The sequence below is a fragment of the Triticum aestivum genome, chromosome 5A (assembly GCF_018294505.1).
Source record: "Triticum aestivum cultivar Chinese Spring chromosome 5A, IWGSC CS RefSeq v2.1, whole genome shotgun sequence".
Taxonomy (NCBI): Eukaryota; Viridiplantae; Streptophyta; class Magnoliopsida; order Poales; family Poaceae; genus Triticum; species Triticum aestivum.
Window position 1 is genome coordinate 34553241 of NC_057806.1, and position 18562 is coordinate 34571802.

General features: G+C 40.3%; 1 protein-coding gene across 1 annotated transcript; it reads left to right on the forward strand.

Annotated features, from left to right (window-relative positions):
• The first annotated feature begins 9500 nt into the window (after nt 1-9500).
• On the forward strand, nt 9501-15171 carry LOC123102138 (putative hydrolase C777.06c). The gene is made up of 10 exons (XM_044523436.1): nt 9501-9829; nt 11378-11513; nt 11680-11807; nt 12050-12197; nt 12273-12378; nt 12874-12932; nt 13962-13997; nt 14101-14210; nt 14425-14492; nt 14700-15171. The coding sequence occupies exons 1-9, from the start codon at nt 9603-9605 to the stop codon at nt 14480-14482; spliced, it is 1008 nt and encodes a 335-aa protein (XP_044379371.1). The 5' UTR covers nt 9501-9602; the 3' UTR covers nt 14483-14492; nt 14700-15171.
• The last annotated feature ends 3391 nt before the right edge of the window (nt 15172-18562 follow it).

The window sequence follows — 18562 nt, forward strand, 5'->3', positions numbered from 1 at the left end:
GTTATTCTCAAGAGGAGTGGACTCCGCTCCTCATTCACGAGATAAATGACTGGTCACCGGGATTCCAGTCTCATGCTTTATGCAAACTAAATCAAAATTAGTTGCAAACAAAACTCCCCCGGGACCTGATGTATGTTGGAGGCACTTGTTGTTTCGAGCAAGCCATGGATTGATGCTTGTTGGTGGAGGGGGAGTATAAACTTTACCATTCTGTTTGGGAATCGCCTATAATGTGTGTAGCATGGAAGATATCGCCATCTCTTAGTTGTTACGTTGACAATGAAAGTATACCGCTCAAAATACAATTTATCTCTATTTCAAAACCGAGCTCTGGCACCTCTACAAATCCCTGCTTCCCTCTGCGAAGGGCCTATCCATTTACTTTTATGTTGAGTCATCACCCTCTTATTAAAAAGCACTAGCTGGAGAGCACAGCCGTCATTTGCATTCATCATTGTTAATTTATATTGGGTATGACTATGATTGGATCTCTTTTACCATGAATTACAATGTCTAGTCAGTCCTTGATCTTTAAAGGTGCTCTGCATTTATGTTTTGTGGTCTCAGAAAGGGCTAGCGAGATACCATCTCGTTATATCATATTATGATTGTTTTCAGAAAGTGTTGTCATCCGAGATTTATTATTATGACTTGCTAGTTGATTATGCTATTGATACGAGTAATTATGAGACCTGAGAATTATTGAAAATATGGTTAGTCATGATCTATACTGAAAACTTGAATGCTGGCTTGACATAGTTACAACAACAAGAGCAAACAGAGTTTGTAAAAGTTTTACTTTCTTTCAGTTTGTCAACTGAACTGCTTGAGGACAAGCAAGGGTTTAAGCTTGGGGGAGTTGATACGTCTCCGTCGTATCTACTTTTCCAAACACTTTTGCCCTTGTTTTGGACTCTAACTTGTATGATTTGAATGGAACTAACCAGGACTGACGCTGTTTTCAGCAGAATTGCCATGGTGTTGTTTTATGTGTAGAAAACAAATATTCTCGGAATGACCTGAAACTCCACGGAACATCTTAGAAAAAATAAAAAAAATCCTCGCCGAAGATGAAGACCAGGGGGCCCACACCCTTCTCACGAGGGTGGGGGCGCCCCCCCCCCTAGGGCGCGCCCCCTACCTCGTGGGCCCCCTGGATGCCCTCCGACGCCAACTCCAACTCTATATATTTGCTTTCGGAGAGAAAAAATAAGGGAGAAGAAATCATCGCGTTTTACGATACGGAGCCGCCGCCAAGCCCTAAAACCTCTCGGGAGGGCTGATCTGGAGTCCGTTCGGGGCTACGGAGAGGGGGATTCGTCGCCGTCGTCATCATCAACCATCCTCCATCACCAATTTCATGATGCTCACCGCCGTGCGTGAGTAATTCCATCGTAGGCTTGCTGGACGGTGATGGGTTGGATGAGATTTATCATGTAATCGAGTTAGTTTTGTTAGGGTTTGATCCCTACTATCCATTATCTTCTGAGATTGATGTTGCTATGACTTTGCTGTGCTTAATGCTTGTCACTAGGGCCCGAGTGCCATGAATTCAGATCTGAACCTATTATGTTTTCATGAATATATGTGAGTTCTTGGTCCTATCTTGCAAGTCTATAGTCACCTACTATGTGTTATGATCCGGCAACCCCGAAGTGACAATAATCGGGACCACTCCCGGTGATGACCATACTTCGAGGAGTTCATGTATTCACTATGTGCTAATGCTTTGTTCCGGTTCTCTATTAAAAGGAGGCCTTAATATCCCTTAGTTTTCGTAAGGACCCCGCTGCCACGGGAGGGTAGGACAAAAGATGTCATGCAAGTTCTTTTCCATAAGCACGTATGACTATATATGGAATACATGCCTACATTACATTGATGAACTGGAGCTAGTTCTGTGTCAACCTAGGTTATGACTGTTACATGATGAACCGCATCCGGCATAATTATCCATCACTGATCCGGTGCCTACGAGTTTTCCATATACTGGTTCTCGCTTATTTACTTTCCTGCTGCTACTGTTACAATCACTACAAAGTACCAAAAACATTACTTTTGCTATCTTTACTTTTGTTGCTGCTACCACCACTATCATATTACTGTGCTACTAAACACTTTGCTGCAGATACTAAGTTTCCAGGTGTGGTTGAATTGACAACTCAGCTGCTAATACTTGAGAATATTCTTTGGCTCCCCTTGTGTCGAATCAATAAATTTGGGTTGAATACTCTACCCTCGAAAGTTGTTGCGATCCCCTATACTTGTGGGTTATCAAGTCACATACCAAGGAACAATCTCCCCAAGCAGTTTTGTGAGAGGTGCTTTGAGCAAGGAGATCGAAAATGGCAGCAAAAAGAGCTTGGACTCAGGTTTGAGCTGGTTATTCGTGTTTGGGGGAGGAAGATGAAGTGTATGGGTGAAAGGATAAGTGGAGGAGGGCCACCGTGGGCCCATGAGGCAGGGGGGCGCCCTAGAGGGGTGGGCGCGCCCTCCACCCTCGTGGGCAGGTGGTTGGCCCCCCTGGTATGTTCTCAGCTCCATAAATCCTCAAATATTTTAGAAAAAATCATATTTAATTTTCAGGGCATTTGGGGAACTTTTATTTTCGAGGTATTTTTTATATTGCACGGATAATCAGATAACAGACAGAAAAATATTTATTTTTATTTTATTTAATATAAATAATAGAAAGTAAAAGTGGGGTACAGGAGGTTGTGCCTTCTAGTTTCATCCATTTCATGATCATCAAAAGGAATCCACTAACAAGGTTGATCAAGTCTTGTTAGCGAACTCATTCCGAATAACATGGAACCGGAGAAATTTCGAATAACATTATGTTACCTCAATGGGGATATGCACATCCCCAATAATAAGAATATCATATTTCTTCTTGACAGTAGGAAGAGGAAATTCAAAACCTCCAAATATAATTGATGGAATTTTTCCAATAGAGTTGATACTATGAACTTGAGGTTGTTTCCTCGGGAAGTGTACCGTATGCTCGTTACCATTAACATGAAAGTGCCATTGCCTTTAGTGCAATCAATAACAGCCCCTGCAGTATTCAAAAAGGGTCTTCCAAGAATAATAGACATACTATCGTCCTCGGGAATATCAAGAATAACAAAGTCCATTAAAATAGTAACGTTTGCAACTACAACAGGCACATCCTCACAAATACCGACAGGTATAGCAGTTGATTTATCAGCCATTTGCAAAGATATTTCAGTAGGTGTCAACTTATTCAAATCAAGTCTACGATATAAAGAGAGAGGCATAACACTAACACCGGCTCCAAGATCACATAAAGCAGTTTTAACATAATTTATTTTAATGGAGCATGGTATAGTGGGTACTCCTGGACCTCCAAATTTCTTTGGTATTCCACCCTTAAAAGTATAATTAGCAAGCATGGTGAAAATTTCAGCTTCCGGTATCTTTCTTTTATTTGTAATAATATCTTTCATGTACTTAGCATAAGGATTGGTTTTGAGTATATCAGTTAATCGCATACGCAAAAACATAGGTCTAATCATTTCAGCAAAGTGCTCAAAATCCTCATCATCATTTTTCTTGGATGGTTTGGGAGGAAAAGGCATGGGTTTCTTAACCCAAGGCTCTCTTTCTTTACCATGTTTCCTAGCAACAAAGTTTTTCTTATCATAACGTTGATTCTTTGATTGTGGGTTATCAAGATCAACATGAGGTTCAATTTCTATATCATTATCATTACTAGGTTGAGCATCATCATGAACATTATTATTAACATTATCACTAGTTTTAGTTTCATTACCAGGTTGTGTTTCAGCATCAGAAATAGAAATATCATTTGGATTCTCAGGTGTTTCAACAATAGGATCACTAGAAGCATGCAAAGTCCTATCATTTTTCTTTTTCTTCTTTTTAGAAGAACTAGGTGCATCTAAATTATTTCTCTGAGAATCTTGCTCAATTCTCTTAGGGTGGCCTTCAGGATACAAAGGTTCCTGAGTCATTCTACCAGTTCTAGTAGCCACTCTAACAGCATAATCATTATCTTTATTATTCAATTCATTGAGAAAATCATTTTGAGCTTTAAGTACTTGTTCTACTTGAGTGGTAACCATAGAAGCATGTTTACTAATAAGTTTAAGTTCACCTTTGATATTAGCCATATAATCACCCAAGTGTCCAAGCATATTTGAATTATATTTTAATTGTCTACCAAAATAAGCATTAAAATCTTCTTGCTTAGCCATAAATTTATCAAACTCATCTAAGCATGGGCTAGCAAACTTAGTAAATGGGATTACAGCTTTATCATATCTATAGAGAGAATTTACCTTTACTACCTGTGTCGGGTTATCAAGACCATGAGTTTCTTCAATAGGTAAAGGATTTGGATTATATGTTTCTTCAACAGGCGGTAAATTAAGATCATGTATTTCTTCAATAGGAGGTAAATGCTTAACATCTTCAGCTTTAATACCCTTTTCTTCCATAGATTTCTTTGCCTCTTGCATATCTTCAGGACTAAGAAATAGAATACCCCTCTTCTTCGGAGTTGGTTTAGGAATAGGCTCAGGAATTGGCTCCGGAGGTGTCCAATTATTTTCATTTGTCAACATATTATTCAATAGAATTTCAGCTTCATCCGGTGTTCTTTCCCTGAAAAAAGAACCAGCACAACTATCCAGGTAATCTCTGGAGGCATCGGTTAGTCCATTATAAAAGATATCAAGTATTTCATTTTTCTTAAGAGGATGATTAGGCAAAGCATTAAATAATTGGAGAAGCCTCCCCCAAGCTTGTGGGAGACTCTCTTCTTCAATTTGCACAAAATTATATATATCCCTTAAAGCAGCTTGTTCCTTATGAGCAGGGAAATATTTAGCAGAGAAGTAATAAATCATATCCTGGGGACTACGCACACAACCAGGATCAAGAGAATTAAACCATATCTTAGCATCACCCTTTAATGAGAACGGAAATATTTTAAGGATGTAAAAGTAACGAGTTCTCTCATCTTTAGTGAACAGGGTGGCTATATCATTCAGTTTAGTAAGATATGCCACAACAGTTTCAGATTCATAACCATGAAAAGGATCAGATTCAACCAAAGTAATTATATCAGGATCAACAGAGAATTCATAATCCTTATCAGTAACAAAGATAGGTGAAGTAGCAAAAGCAGGGTCAGGTTTCATTCTATCATTTAGAGATTGCTTACTCAGTTCTATTTCTGCAAGCTAAAATAGCTAAAGAAGCATCTTGATCAAAAACATAACCCTTGGGAATGGCAAGTGGTTCTTCATCATCACTCTCATCAGTATCACCAGATTCAATATTTTCAATTTCTCTAGCCCTAGCAAGTTGTTCATCAAGAAAATCACTAAGTGGCATAGTAGTATTAGGCATAGAGGTAGTTTCATCATAAGTATCATGCATAGCAGAAGTGGCATCATCAATAACATGCGACATATCAGAACGAATAGCAGAAGCAGGTGTAGGTGTCGCAAGCTTACTTAACACAGAAGGTGAATCAAGTGCAGAGCTAGATGGCAGTTCCTTACCTCCCCTCGTAGTTGAGGGATAGATCTTGGTTTTTGGATCTCTCAAGTTCTTCATAATGATAAGCAAATATATATCCCAAGTGACTCAAAGAATAGAGCTATGCTCCCCGGCAACGGCGCTAGAAAATAGTCTTGATAACCCACAAGTATAGGGGATCGCAACAGTTTTCGAGGGTAGAGTATTCAACCCAAATTTATTGATTCGACACAAGGAGAGCCAAAGAATATTCTCAAGTATTAACAGCTGAGTTGTCAATTCAACCACAACTGGAAACTTAATATCTGCAGCAAAGTGTTTAGTAGAAAAGTAATATGATAGTGGTGATAACGGTAGCAAAAGGTAACAGTAGTAAAAGTAATGTTTTTGGTATTTTTAGTGATGATAGGCATGTATTCCGAATATAGTCATACGTGCTTATGGAAAAGAACTTGCATGACATCTTTTGTCCTACCCTCCCGTGGCAGCGGGGTCCTTACAGAAACTAAGGGATATTAAGGCCTCCTTTTAATAGAGAACCGGAACAAAGCATCAACACATAGTGAATACATGAACTCCTCAAACTACGGTCATCACCGATAAGTATCCCTATTATTGTCACTTCGGGGTTAACGGATCATAACACATAATAGGTGACTATAGACTTGTAAGATAGGATCAAGAACACTCATATATTGATGAAAACATAATAGGTTCAGATCTGAAATCATGGCACTCGGGCCCTAATGACAAGCATTAAGCATAGCAAAGTCATAGCAACATCAATCTCAGAACATAGTGGACACTAGGGATCAAACCCTAACAAAACTAACTCGATTACATGATAGATCCCATCCAACCCATCACCGTCCAGCAAGCCTACGATGGAATTACTCACGCGCGGCGGTGAGCATCATGAAATTGGTGATGGAGGATGGTTGATGATGATGATGGCGACGGATTCCCCTCTCCGGAGCCCCGAACGGACTCCAGATCAGCCCTCCCGAGAGGTTTTAGGGCTTGGCGGCGGCTTCGTATCGTAAAACGCGATGATTTCTTCTCTCTGATTTTTTTTCTCCTTGAAACTCAATATATGGAGGTGGAGTTGGAGTCGGAGAGGCAACAGGGGGCCCACGAGGTAGGGGGCGCGCCCTAGGGGGGCAGGCGCGCCCCCACCCTCGTGGCAAGGTGGTGGCCCCCTGGCCTTCATCTTTGGCAGGTATTTTTCTTATTTTCTGAAAAGTGTCTCCGTGAAATTTTAGGTCATTCCGAGAATGTTTGCTCCTGCACATAAATAACACCATGGTAATTCTGCTGAAAACAGCGTCAGTCCGGGTTAGTTCCATTCAAATCATGCAAGTTAGAGTCCAAAATAAGGGCAAAAGTATTTGGAAAAGTAGATACGTTGGAGACGTATCAGTGACGCGCAATTTATCGTCATGGAAGTGGACACTTCCGTGATGATAATTTTGGTAATGTCATGGAACACTTCTACGACAGCACATGTATGACTATCTTGATTCTGTCATAAAATCGTCATGGATGTACATGCATGACAAAAAAGGCGACCTACTGTGACAAACACGTATCATCATGGAAGTGTATTTTTTTTGTAGTGTCAACACCCTTAGAGCCGATGAAAAAACCCAAGAAAACAAGCTTATCAACACCAAAAGTGCATTTTCCCATGTTCACATAAAGTCGCTCATTTCTAAGAATTTGCAATACTTTTCTAATATGGGTGATATGATCTTCAAGAGATTGACTAAAGACAAGTATATCTAAAAGTATATCACAACACAAATGCCAATGAGTTTCCGAAGAACATAGTGCATGACCCTCATAAAAGTGCAGGCGCTTGAGATAATCCCATAGGCATGACCAATCATTCATATAGACCAATTTTTGTTTGAACGCCGTTTTCCATTCATCACCTTCTTGCATGCGAATTTGATAGTAGCCACTTTTAAGGTCAATTTTTAGAAAATGGTGGCTCCACTAAGTTCACCTAGCATGTCACCTAGGCGTGGACTTAGGGTGACGATAACGAACGGTGATAGCATTAATGGGATGTCAGTCAAAACACGTGCGATAACTACCATCTTTCTTGGGCACAAGTATGACCGGAACGGCACATGGACTTAAACTCTCGCACACATACCTGTTTTCCATGAGGTGTTGCACTAGCCATTGAATCTCTTTGGTCTCGTCGGGGTTGACGCGATAAGGTGCCTTGTTCGGGAGGGGTGCACCGGGAATGAGGTCGATGTGGTGTTCAATTCCGCGCAAAGGAGGTAGGCCCAGAGGTAGCTTGTTGGGGAACACATGCGCAAATTCCTGTAATAGATGAGACAAAACCAAAGGAAGATGTTCTGAAGTATTAGTCCGCACCACATCATCTTTCACGCAAATACAAAGTGAAGAACACTCGATGGGTGCTACTTGTGAGGTACGTTGAGATTTTCCCCGAAGAGGAAAGGTGAAGTAATATAGTAGCTGGTAAGTATTTTCCTCATTGAGAACCAAGGTTTATCGAACCAAAAGGAGAACCACGTAAATCCTAGAGCACCTGCACACACAAGAGCAAATACTTGCACCCAACATGGACAAGAGGGTTGATAATCCCCTTGAACTTGTTACTTGCAAGGATCAAATCTGGTAGTGATAGATAGTAAATTGTAAAACAAAAGAAAATTAAATAAATTGCAGCAAGGTATTTTTGGTTTTAGTAATATGATAAAGATAGGCCCGGCGTCATAGTTTTCACTAGATGCTTCTCTCTCAAATAAATAACATACAATGGGTAGACAAATTACACATTACACATTCACAAAAAATGTGCCGCCTCTCCTTGTCATAACTCATGGGAGAGGTGAGGCCACGAGAGGAACAGAAGGCGCCGACGTCACTACTCGCTATGGAAAGTAGGGTACTGGACATCGAGGATGGGGCTTTGGGGAAGTTTGGCTAGGTGATTGGGTGAGATGGTGTGATGAGTTGATTTGGACCGAGCTTAACGAGTTAAATGAACGCTCGTTGAATTTGTTATGTAAGCCATCTCATATTAGAGCTCAGTTCTTACTCGTTAGCCATCGAAGCTACTTGTTTAACTCATGAATTTCAAGTTTTAATTCTAGCTCTACCCTATCCTAACCATTAATGACGAAGATTTTCTTCCTTGGATCTATACCACTTTTCATTTTGACCGTGTGACCAACAACTCCATCTCATAATTCACTAGTGCTTAAGGTTGGGTTCAACTATGTATTCTAAGAAAAGGAGTCATCACGTGCTACCAGGGATGGAGCCAGGAACCATTGAAGGGGGGGAGGGCAAACACTAATTTGAAGGGTGTATATGCAATTTTTTCAGGAAATTTGAGGGGTATATTAGCAAAATTTTCAACCATGGTGTGGCCCCCTCGCGCTTGGATCTGTCGTTGTGTGCTATAAAAAATGCCAAAAAAAGGGCTGCAATATCTACAACGTTCCCTGGAAGAATTTCCTAACGAATGCTCAAATTGACATGCAATTTGAGGAGAAGTCGCTATGATTAAAAGTAAAAAAATTGACGTGTATCTAAAAAAAGCAAGCGATCTTTTTTCTTTTTGCTATCCACGTGATCTGAATCCAATGCTTGTGGGGGCGTTTTCTAGAACCTCCTAACAAGAGAACACTCCTCAGTCATCGTTTTCCAAAAATAGTGTTGGAGATGCTTAGTTAGATACCAAAAGTTGGCTCGCCAACATTTCAACATGCGACTGTTTAAAATTTGCCAGAATTTTTCTAACATTTTGAAAGGCTGACATAATAATTTGGTAACTAAATTGTTGGCTTTGCCCGAAACAATGGCAAAGCCAAAATTGATGTCAACCCAAACATACCCCCCCCCCCCCCCCACACACACACACACAAAATCTTTTCTATCGGCGTTAAACCATCACTTTACAGGTGCTTTTGTGCAAAATCACTCACTAGCGTCCAAAGCAACTCGTCGCACCTCGTTCCCTTTCGTCCATACACCTTTCGTCTCGCCGCCGGTCGGGGTCCCGCTCCGGCTAAGCCAGACTAATGGCCACCGCCGCCGTCCCCAACGGCCACCCCTCCGCCGCCGGCGACGATAGTCCTCCGCCCCCACCGCAGTCCTCGTCCTCGTCCTCGTCCTCGCTGGTGTTTCTGGGCACGGGCTGCTCCAGCGCCGTCCCCAACGCGCGGTGCCTGATTCAGCCCTCCGACCCGCCCTGCGCCGTCTGCTCCCAGTCCCTCTCCGTGCCCCCGGAGCTAAACCCCAACTACAGGTATCGTCTCCCTCCCCCTCCCCCTTCCCCCTCCCCACCTCTGCACGTCGTCGGTATCGGGGTGCTCTGTTGCCGTGCGGCGACGTGGGGTTATCAGTGGTTTCTCGCCGATGGCGCGGATCCTAAGGCGGGCTTTAGGTTGGGTCGTTTCTGTGAATCGCGTACATGGTCAATCAATCATGCATTTCTCCGGGCGAGTAGGGTGGTTGTCGCCTGGATCTGGAACGTCTGCTAGTTTGGCGCCATCAGTAGGAAGCTGTTGTTCCGTGCTTCAGATTCAGAACCGGACACCTCTGCTCTGCGTGATGTTGTTCCCTATAAGGCTATAAGCGGTGCATTCTCGTGGTATGTAGTGTCAATTTTGAGGCATAGGAGCATTTTAGCAGTAACTGTTATCATGTGATTGAGGAAAAATGTTGGGATGTGCTGGACACTATACTACATGGTAATGCTCTGAACTGTTTTCAGTTTGAATGGGACTGAGACTGAAGTATTGCCCTGTTGTGTTCCAATAACACTTGAGCTAGCCGAGGGGAAATATATGTTGGATTTATGAACAAGTGGATTCAGGTTTAAGACTTTGCATGCCAACATGGAGTTATTTACCTGGTATTGTGTGTTTCATTCAAAGCTAGTAGTGAGTATAGCCTTTTCTTTCATACAGGCACAGGGAATACATGAAATTTGGTTGCACGGTACTAGATCAATGCTGTATTTAATGCTGGGAAATTAGTAACTTATAAAAAATCAACTTACATGGTAACATCATCTATTGATGAGATAAAAAAAAAGATATGTTTAGCACCTCGAATGAGGGACACAAGTTCTACATGCTGCTTCGCGATGTCATGGAAATAGGATCAGTGATTGGTCTGTTTGGTTTGATGATATCTTGAAGAACTTTGTACTGCATATTGAAGGCTACCTATCTCATGCAACAACCTTTAGTTTAAAATGTTTTTTGGGAGATGAGCCACTTTGATAGGATTATAAGCTAGCATGCTACATGCTCAATTGCTCATATATGCAATTTGATGTTCTTGTTCAAAACCTTCTCTGTGACTAGATATATTGTCCTGGTTGATCTAGGCAGGATGCTACCAAAGTTATTTCTGTATATTTGGAGCCAAGTCGATTTCAACTTCTTTCTTTCGCCTTTCGAGATGAATGTAGCTGCTTTAATATATAATTGCTTGGCACACTTCTTTCCAAATATTTCCAAGTATTAATGCACCCGTGATAGTTTGTACTCCCTCCTTCCATCTATATAGGGCTTAATGCGTTTTTTGAGGCCAACTTTGACTAAATGTTAGAGCAATAATATATGACATGCAAGTTACACAAAGCATACCGTCAAATTCGTATGTGATAGGAGATTCCAATGATATAATTTTCACATTGTACATCTTATGTATTATTAATCTTATCAATAGTCAAACGTTGTCTTAAAAAACGCATTAGGCCCTATATAGATGGAAGGAGGGAGTAGCTATAATCATGCTTATGTATGCATTTTCTGGGACTACATTGTCACTTGGTTTTGTGCAGGTGTAATACTTCTCTTCTGATTGATTATTGCCAAGATGAAGGTGCACACAAGTATATTATAATTGATGTTGGGAAGACATTCCGAGAACAAGTTCTGCGGTGGTTTGTTTGCCACAAAATCCCCTGTGTTGATTCTGTGAGTTCTTGATTGTGTTCTTGTTTCATTTAGCTTATCTGATATGGTTTATTGGATGACCAAAGTGCCAACAGTTAGATATCTGCAATAGTAAACAAAAAACTGCCATGGTTGTGTATGCATTGACATTTGACACCTTTAATTTATTATAATTTATTTATTACAGATTATTCTGACTCATGAGCACGCAGATGCAATCTTGGGACTTGATGATATTCGGGTTGTACAGCCATTTAGTCCTACAAATGATATTGATCCAACCCCTATTTATCTCTCCCAATATGCCATGGACAGGTACTTAGTTCTTGCTGACATTTTAGACTTTCATGTTAGTCTATTGTAAGAGAGCCTTATCAGTGGTACATGTCATGTACTCTTTTAGTTCTGACATGCCATAATATACTACTTTATGATTTATGCTACATTAACTATTTAGCTCTGTGTACTCTTTATACCATTTACCTTGATTTGTACTATCTAGTAGGGTCTTAAGTGAGAATTTGTACTATCAAACTCACATGCTTAGTTTGAAACAGCATTTCCCAAAAGTTTCCATACTTGGTCAAAAAGAAACTAAAGGGAGGGGAGGAGGTCAGGCGGGTTGCTCAACTTGACTGGAGAATAATTGAGAGTGATCTTCAGAAACCGTTTACTGCCTCAGGCCTACAGTTTGTTCCCTTGCCGGTAAGAAGTGCATTTTTCTATCAACTTTGTGTTTTCTTGCTTCGTCCCTGTCTCTTAGTTTTGTATATCTCTCAGGTGATCCATGGAGAGGACTACATTTGTCTGGGTTTCCTTTTCGGAAGAAAATCTAAAGTTGCTTATATATCCGATGTTTCACGGTTTCCTCCTAGCACAGAAGATGGTAAACCTTCTTCCCCTCCTAATGCTACTCGATCAACTGTATTTTATAATTAGCTCTGTGTTTCACAGCGCATGTGCTGATTGTTTGCATTTTAGAACAAATTTTTATCACAACATGAAAACATATCACACTATTCACTTAATATATATTTTTGAAATGAAATCCACTACAACGAACCTTTTTAGAGTGATCAGTAAATTCTCTCTGTGTGGTGTTCGCCATAACACACAAGTACCCTGCAGCAGAAATTATAGTGCAATCTTGATTTATGGACCTGTATACTTGAGCATAGAGTTTTTGAATTAAATATTTATCCATAAGCTTGGCATGAATGAATTGTGAGCTCTTTCTTTGCTATTCTGTCCTTCCTCTGTTAGGGAGGCATTATTTTCTTTGATGAAAGCTGTTATCTGGTAGATCCATTTGTGCCCTCTCTTGCTTGTTTTCACTATCTAGAAACCTTCATTAAGGTGTTCATGTACACATGCTTTTCAGCAATTTCAATGTCTGGAGGGGGGCAGCTAGATTTGCTCATCTTGGACTGCCTATACAGGGTTAGTTTCTTGAGTTCCTCAGTTATATACACGTATTTTTTCCTTTGGGTTGCTTATATAATTTGGTTCTGGGCAAGTGATATGTTCTATCTTATTTCTCATTCTTGACTGCTGAGTTTGTTAACCAATTCCTTCAATTTAACTGGCTTTGCTCGTTACACATTTGACCTTTCTTTTCTGTAAAACAAGGGAACTTTTATTAAATCCCATCTTACTAGGGAGGCTGACTAATAACGCAAGTATATCAATGCCCATGTACCACCAGCCCAAAAATACCAGTAGCCAAAAGTTTGCTGGCCCAAAAACAGCAAGGACAAATACATATCAGAATATTGAGGGGACCATACATGATAACATATACTCCATCCGTCTCATAATATAAGAGCGTTTTTTACATTAGTGTAGTGTCAAAAACGCTCTTGTATCATGGGACGGAGGGAGTATATACTATATATCAAGGATCTAACACCGTAAACTACCATGCCTTTTTCCTGATGCTTGAATTAACAAATATACGCAGGAAATCTCGGTTCTCTGACTGTATTGGGTGAGACCTATTTCTTCATGGGCTACATAACTGTGTTTGAGATGTTGCAAAGATGTAGTCAAATTGTTCGAAGTAGGGCGCTGAATGTGCAACATGCTGATACTGTTTGTATATTAAAAATCACAAATATGTTCTAATGCCCATAGGGGTGTGCACCCTTGTTTACAGAAAGAGTTTATATTCTAAATGTTTCCAAAAGCACGTACTCAAAAGATGCAAATGCCAAGACTTGCACATACTGTGATGCTGCTTTTTATATGATAAGTAAAAATATACGGCTGATTCTCCATGTGATTCGTAATCTTCAGTCACTGTTGGAAGCAATCCTTCTCTGTTTGATTAATTGACAGCAATTTGATAAAACCAGAGGTTGCTTGAGAGCATGTAATATTACATTACTTAGCCATGTTTGGTTGTTTCATTCTGATGAGTGACATATATACTTGTGTTGGGCTCTGACATTCTTCTCTATGTGTGAACAGACTGGTTCTCATAACGTGCATCTTTGTTGGGATCAGGTTAGTTTCCTCTTGCACAACTCAAGGAATTTGAACGTTCTCCTCCTATTTTTTCTTGTCAAATTTCTTGCTCTCCCTTTTTGGCTAATATTGTGCCATGCAGACACTGGATGCTATTAAGAGGATATTCCCCAAGAAGGCATTGCTCATTGGGTTGACTCATGAGATGGACCATCACAAGGACAACCAGACACTGGAAGAATGGTCCAGAAGGTAGGCCTTCTCGCAGGATTGTTTCAGCTATTACATCCACAAGCTCATCCAGTCATGCCCCAAATAAGGCGGCATGAACCACACAACTGTACTTGCACACTTTCGTGAATGTTACAAGCGATGCTGTCTTAAAATAGTCACTACTCATTTCACTCTGCTGTAACTGTAAGTTCCTAAAGTGCATGCATGCTCATGGACTGTACTCTGCATGCAGAGAGGGGATTGATGTGCAGTTAGCTCGCGATGGCTTGCGTGTCTACATTGATCTGTAAACGTGTTGAGGTACAATTCTACATGTTTACTCAACACTTTCTTGAGATGTTTATTGACACTTCGAGGAATACAAGTCTATAGGGATCAAACATATTGCCTGTTCATTATTACCCGCTTGTGGGACTCGCTTCTTTTGTGCTTAATGTACCTGCACAATCATGTTACTGCTTTTTGCTCCACTTCACCCTCATGATTTTCCTTGACATTTTAATTCAGGACCATCGTCGAAGCAGCGGCCTGTACCACCCAGTTTGCAGTTGCTGTTACAATCCAGCCCCTATCGAGAAGAAAATGGAGGAAACATCAAATGTTCGTGCATTCAAAATGATTGAATCATTTACAAACCGGATTCAAAATGAATAACAAGCAAGAAATACCTCGCAGATTCTGTTTCGATTTTATTTGGGTAGTCCCACGTTTGAATGTTCTCATTATCTAGAGGCTTCCTACACCGGACACATCTTGGTGCAGACGGTACAACGAACACTCGACTCATCAAAGTTTAGAACGCAGGAAAATAGAAAACCATAGAATGTATCTTGGTTTCTTGTAGGAACCAAGACCATAGGTGGACTTGTGAGACACAAAGAAAGGAAAAAAAAACATGAGGCAAGACCTCATGTTTGGTTCCCTCTGAAATTCAATTAATCTAAGGAAGAAGACGACCAATATGGGTTTTGATGTGGTATGTTTTTTCTGGTAGTTTTGTCTCCTGCTATATTTTCATTGTACTCCCCCCCCCCCCCCCCCCCAAAAGAAATACTATAAGAGTGTTATCTAAACGCTTTTATATTTCTTTACGGAGAGAGTACTTACTACTGTACCATTTTACTTATTAATTGCGTATCAGATATAAGATGACTTTTCGGTGTCTTTTCTCAAAAAGAAAAAAAATGATGTTTTATATAATAATCGTTTCTTGAAAAAAATTGTGTTCCCCCCTTTGTCCCAAATGGGGCATCTATGTTCCCGGTTATCCTTAACCACATCAGCTGCAACATCAAATCTTCGAGAGTTGATTTTGTGGTTGTTCGGTCAGTTGGCCGTTTAATCTGTGCCTGATCCCAAGGGCATACCATACTGCCTCTTTCCATCTGGATTTCCTTTTTCTCGAGCAACTCCGCCTCTTCGAAACCGACCGTGGATGTCATTTGAAACAGAGAATTCAAACGAGGCAGTTCAATCTCTAACACGACGGCCTGTATATAAGTAGTTGAGCATTTTTCTTTTCTTTCAAAAATGCTCCAAAACTTTTAATCAAACCAACGACACAGAGAGATGGCGCTCCCCATCGCCTGAGCTAGCCGGTCGTTTTTTACCGCGCATGGGAAGTCATCAAGGACGCGCTACTGTCGGACCATCGCCGTGGAGAAGAAACCTCAAAGTCATCGCCCCTGAAAGATCCATAAATCCAAGATCATAATCTTGAAAAAAAAAACTCACAAACCTTAGGCCGGCAGCAGAGGCCGCATCATTGTGATGAAGAGGAAGACAGATGACCATTTTCATACGTCTATTGGAGCATTTCTTGAAGCTACAGTCAATCCTTGATATTCCCTCCGTTCCTAAATATTTGTCTTTTTAGAGATTCCAACAAATGACTACATACGAAGCAAAATGAGTGAATCTACACTCTAAAATATGTCTATATACATCTGTATGTGGTAGTCCATTTAAAATCTCTAAAAGACAAATATTTAGGAAACGGAGGGAGTACTTTCGTCCTTTTCTCGTTACCATTTGGGGGAGGGTTCGCCTTTGCATGGGAATTCTGGTGGAAGCCCATTTCCATAAACAACAACGCAAACAATATGTGTATGTATCGCCCGAGACGGGAGCCCCTGTATCTCGCCTTCAGCGAGTCTAGGTTCTGACTCGCTGAAGGGGACGACCGAGATGGGTCGGCCCACGCGCACGGGAGGCCACAGCCTCTTTTTCTGTTTTCTGTTTTCGTTGTTTTCTTGTTTTTATACTTCTGCTTATAGTTTAAAATATTTTAAATATATATTACACAAAACACTCTACAAAAAAACATTTGGAAAATGTTGAACAAGTATATGAAAAATGTTAATCAAGCATTCGGAAAATGTTGAACAAATATTTAAAAAATATTGAAAAAAGTATTTGAAAAAGTTAATCAAGCATTAGTAAAATATTGAACAAGTATTTGAAAAGTGCTGAAAAATAATTGAAAAAAATGTTGATCAAGCATTCGAAAAATGTTGAATGTGTATAGAAAAATTGTAGATCATTTATTAAAAATGATGGGTTTTTTATCATGTATATAAAAAATTTAGTCAATAATTTGAAACACAAATGTTGAAAAATTATTTGAAAAATTTAATCAAATATTTGAGAAATATTAAATGTGTATATAATAATGTTGATCATGTATTAAAAAATAATGAATTTTTTTATCATGTATATAAAAATGCTAATCGAGCATTTGAAAAAATGTTGAACAAGTGTTTGAATAATGTTAATCAAGCGTTTGAAAAATGTTAAATGTGTATAGAAAAAATGTTGACCATCTATTAAAAAATATTAACCTTTTTATTTGAAAACTGTTAATCAAGCATTTTTTAAAAATGTATAAAAAACTGTTGACCATGTATCCAAAAAAAGTTAATCTTGTATATAAAAATTGTTAAACAAGCATTTGAAAATTGTTAAAAAAATGTGTATAGAAACAATGTTGACAATATATATTAAAAATGTTAGTTTTGTATTGAGGAATGTTAAACATGTATTGGAAAAATGTTGCTGATATATAGAAAAAAAGTAGAATAAAATGTTAGTTTTGTATTGAGGAATGTTAAACATGTATTGGAAAAATGTTGCTGACATATACAAAAAAAGTAGAATGAAACCAAAAGAAACATAGAAAACCAAAAATAAAAAAGGAAAACTAATAAACCAAAGAAAGAAGAAAATGAAAAATAAAATCTGAAGAAACAAATGCAAAAAATGAAAAAAGAATTAAAAACTAGAGAAGAAAAAGAGAAAGAAACAAAAGAAAACAAAAGGAAGAAGAACAAGCCAAGAAAAGCTTGATAAAACAGAAAAACGATGAAGAAATTCGGCTCTTTTACCTTAAGGTCTCCTTTAGTTTGTAGGATTTTTGTAGGAATTCTATAGGATAGGATTTGCAAAAGAAAAATTCCTTTGAAGCCCTTTGGTTTGTAGGAATGGATTCCTATTCAATCCTTCACGTTTTGGAGGAAAAAAACATTAGCCTAGACTTAATGAAAAAAAATCTATCCTATGCACATGCATGTCATCTCATTTTCTATGATTTCCTTATTCCTATAAAATTCCTATCCTATGAATCAAAGAAGGCCTAAAAAGAGGAGGTCGCACCCTACAGGTCATCACAAACCAGACCTGGTGGTTGTGGCTAGCGTCGCTACCTCCTATTCAGGAGACCCGGGAGACAAAAGAAAGTCCTTCAGCAAAAGTTGCTACCGTCTCGCTTAATGTGAGACATAGTTCTCACGGACCAAGACACCACAAGGGATAAAAAACATCTGCCGGTTAATTTGCTCACCAATTTGAGTGTCATTGTTAGAGCAACTCTAGCAGACCCCGCATCCCGACCCGGCATGCAAAATAACCGCCAAAGTGCGGGTCGGGGCGGGAAAACCTGTCCGATCAGACCCCGCATTCCGACCCGGCCCGCAAATATTTTTGCGGGAAATGGCAAAACTCCTCCCCTAATCTCTAGTTTCACGGGTTGGGAGGCCGACCCGAGCTCAGTCCTTATCCGCAGCGAGATTTGGTGGGAGGGACATTTCCGTGCGCCCTTTCCCGCTCCTCCCACCCTCCATCACCATTGCCATGCATCCGCATGCTCCGGTGCTTCCTCCCCGGCCGTCCCTCGCCGCCATGGACGACTCCCTGCTATCCCCCGTCACCGTCGAGGTCGCGCATGCTCCTTCCCCTCGGGCGGATCTTGTCGCCAGCCATGTTGGCCCCGCCGCCGCCGCCCAAGCTAACGCCGCGCTTGCCCGCAAGCGGCAGGGCAACATGGTCGTGCAGGGCAGGAATCCGGCTGCCCCCGCCGCAAAGGCCCACGCTCC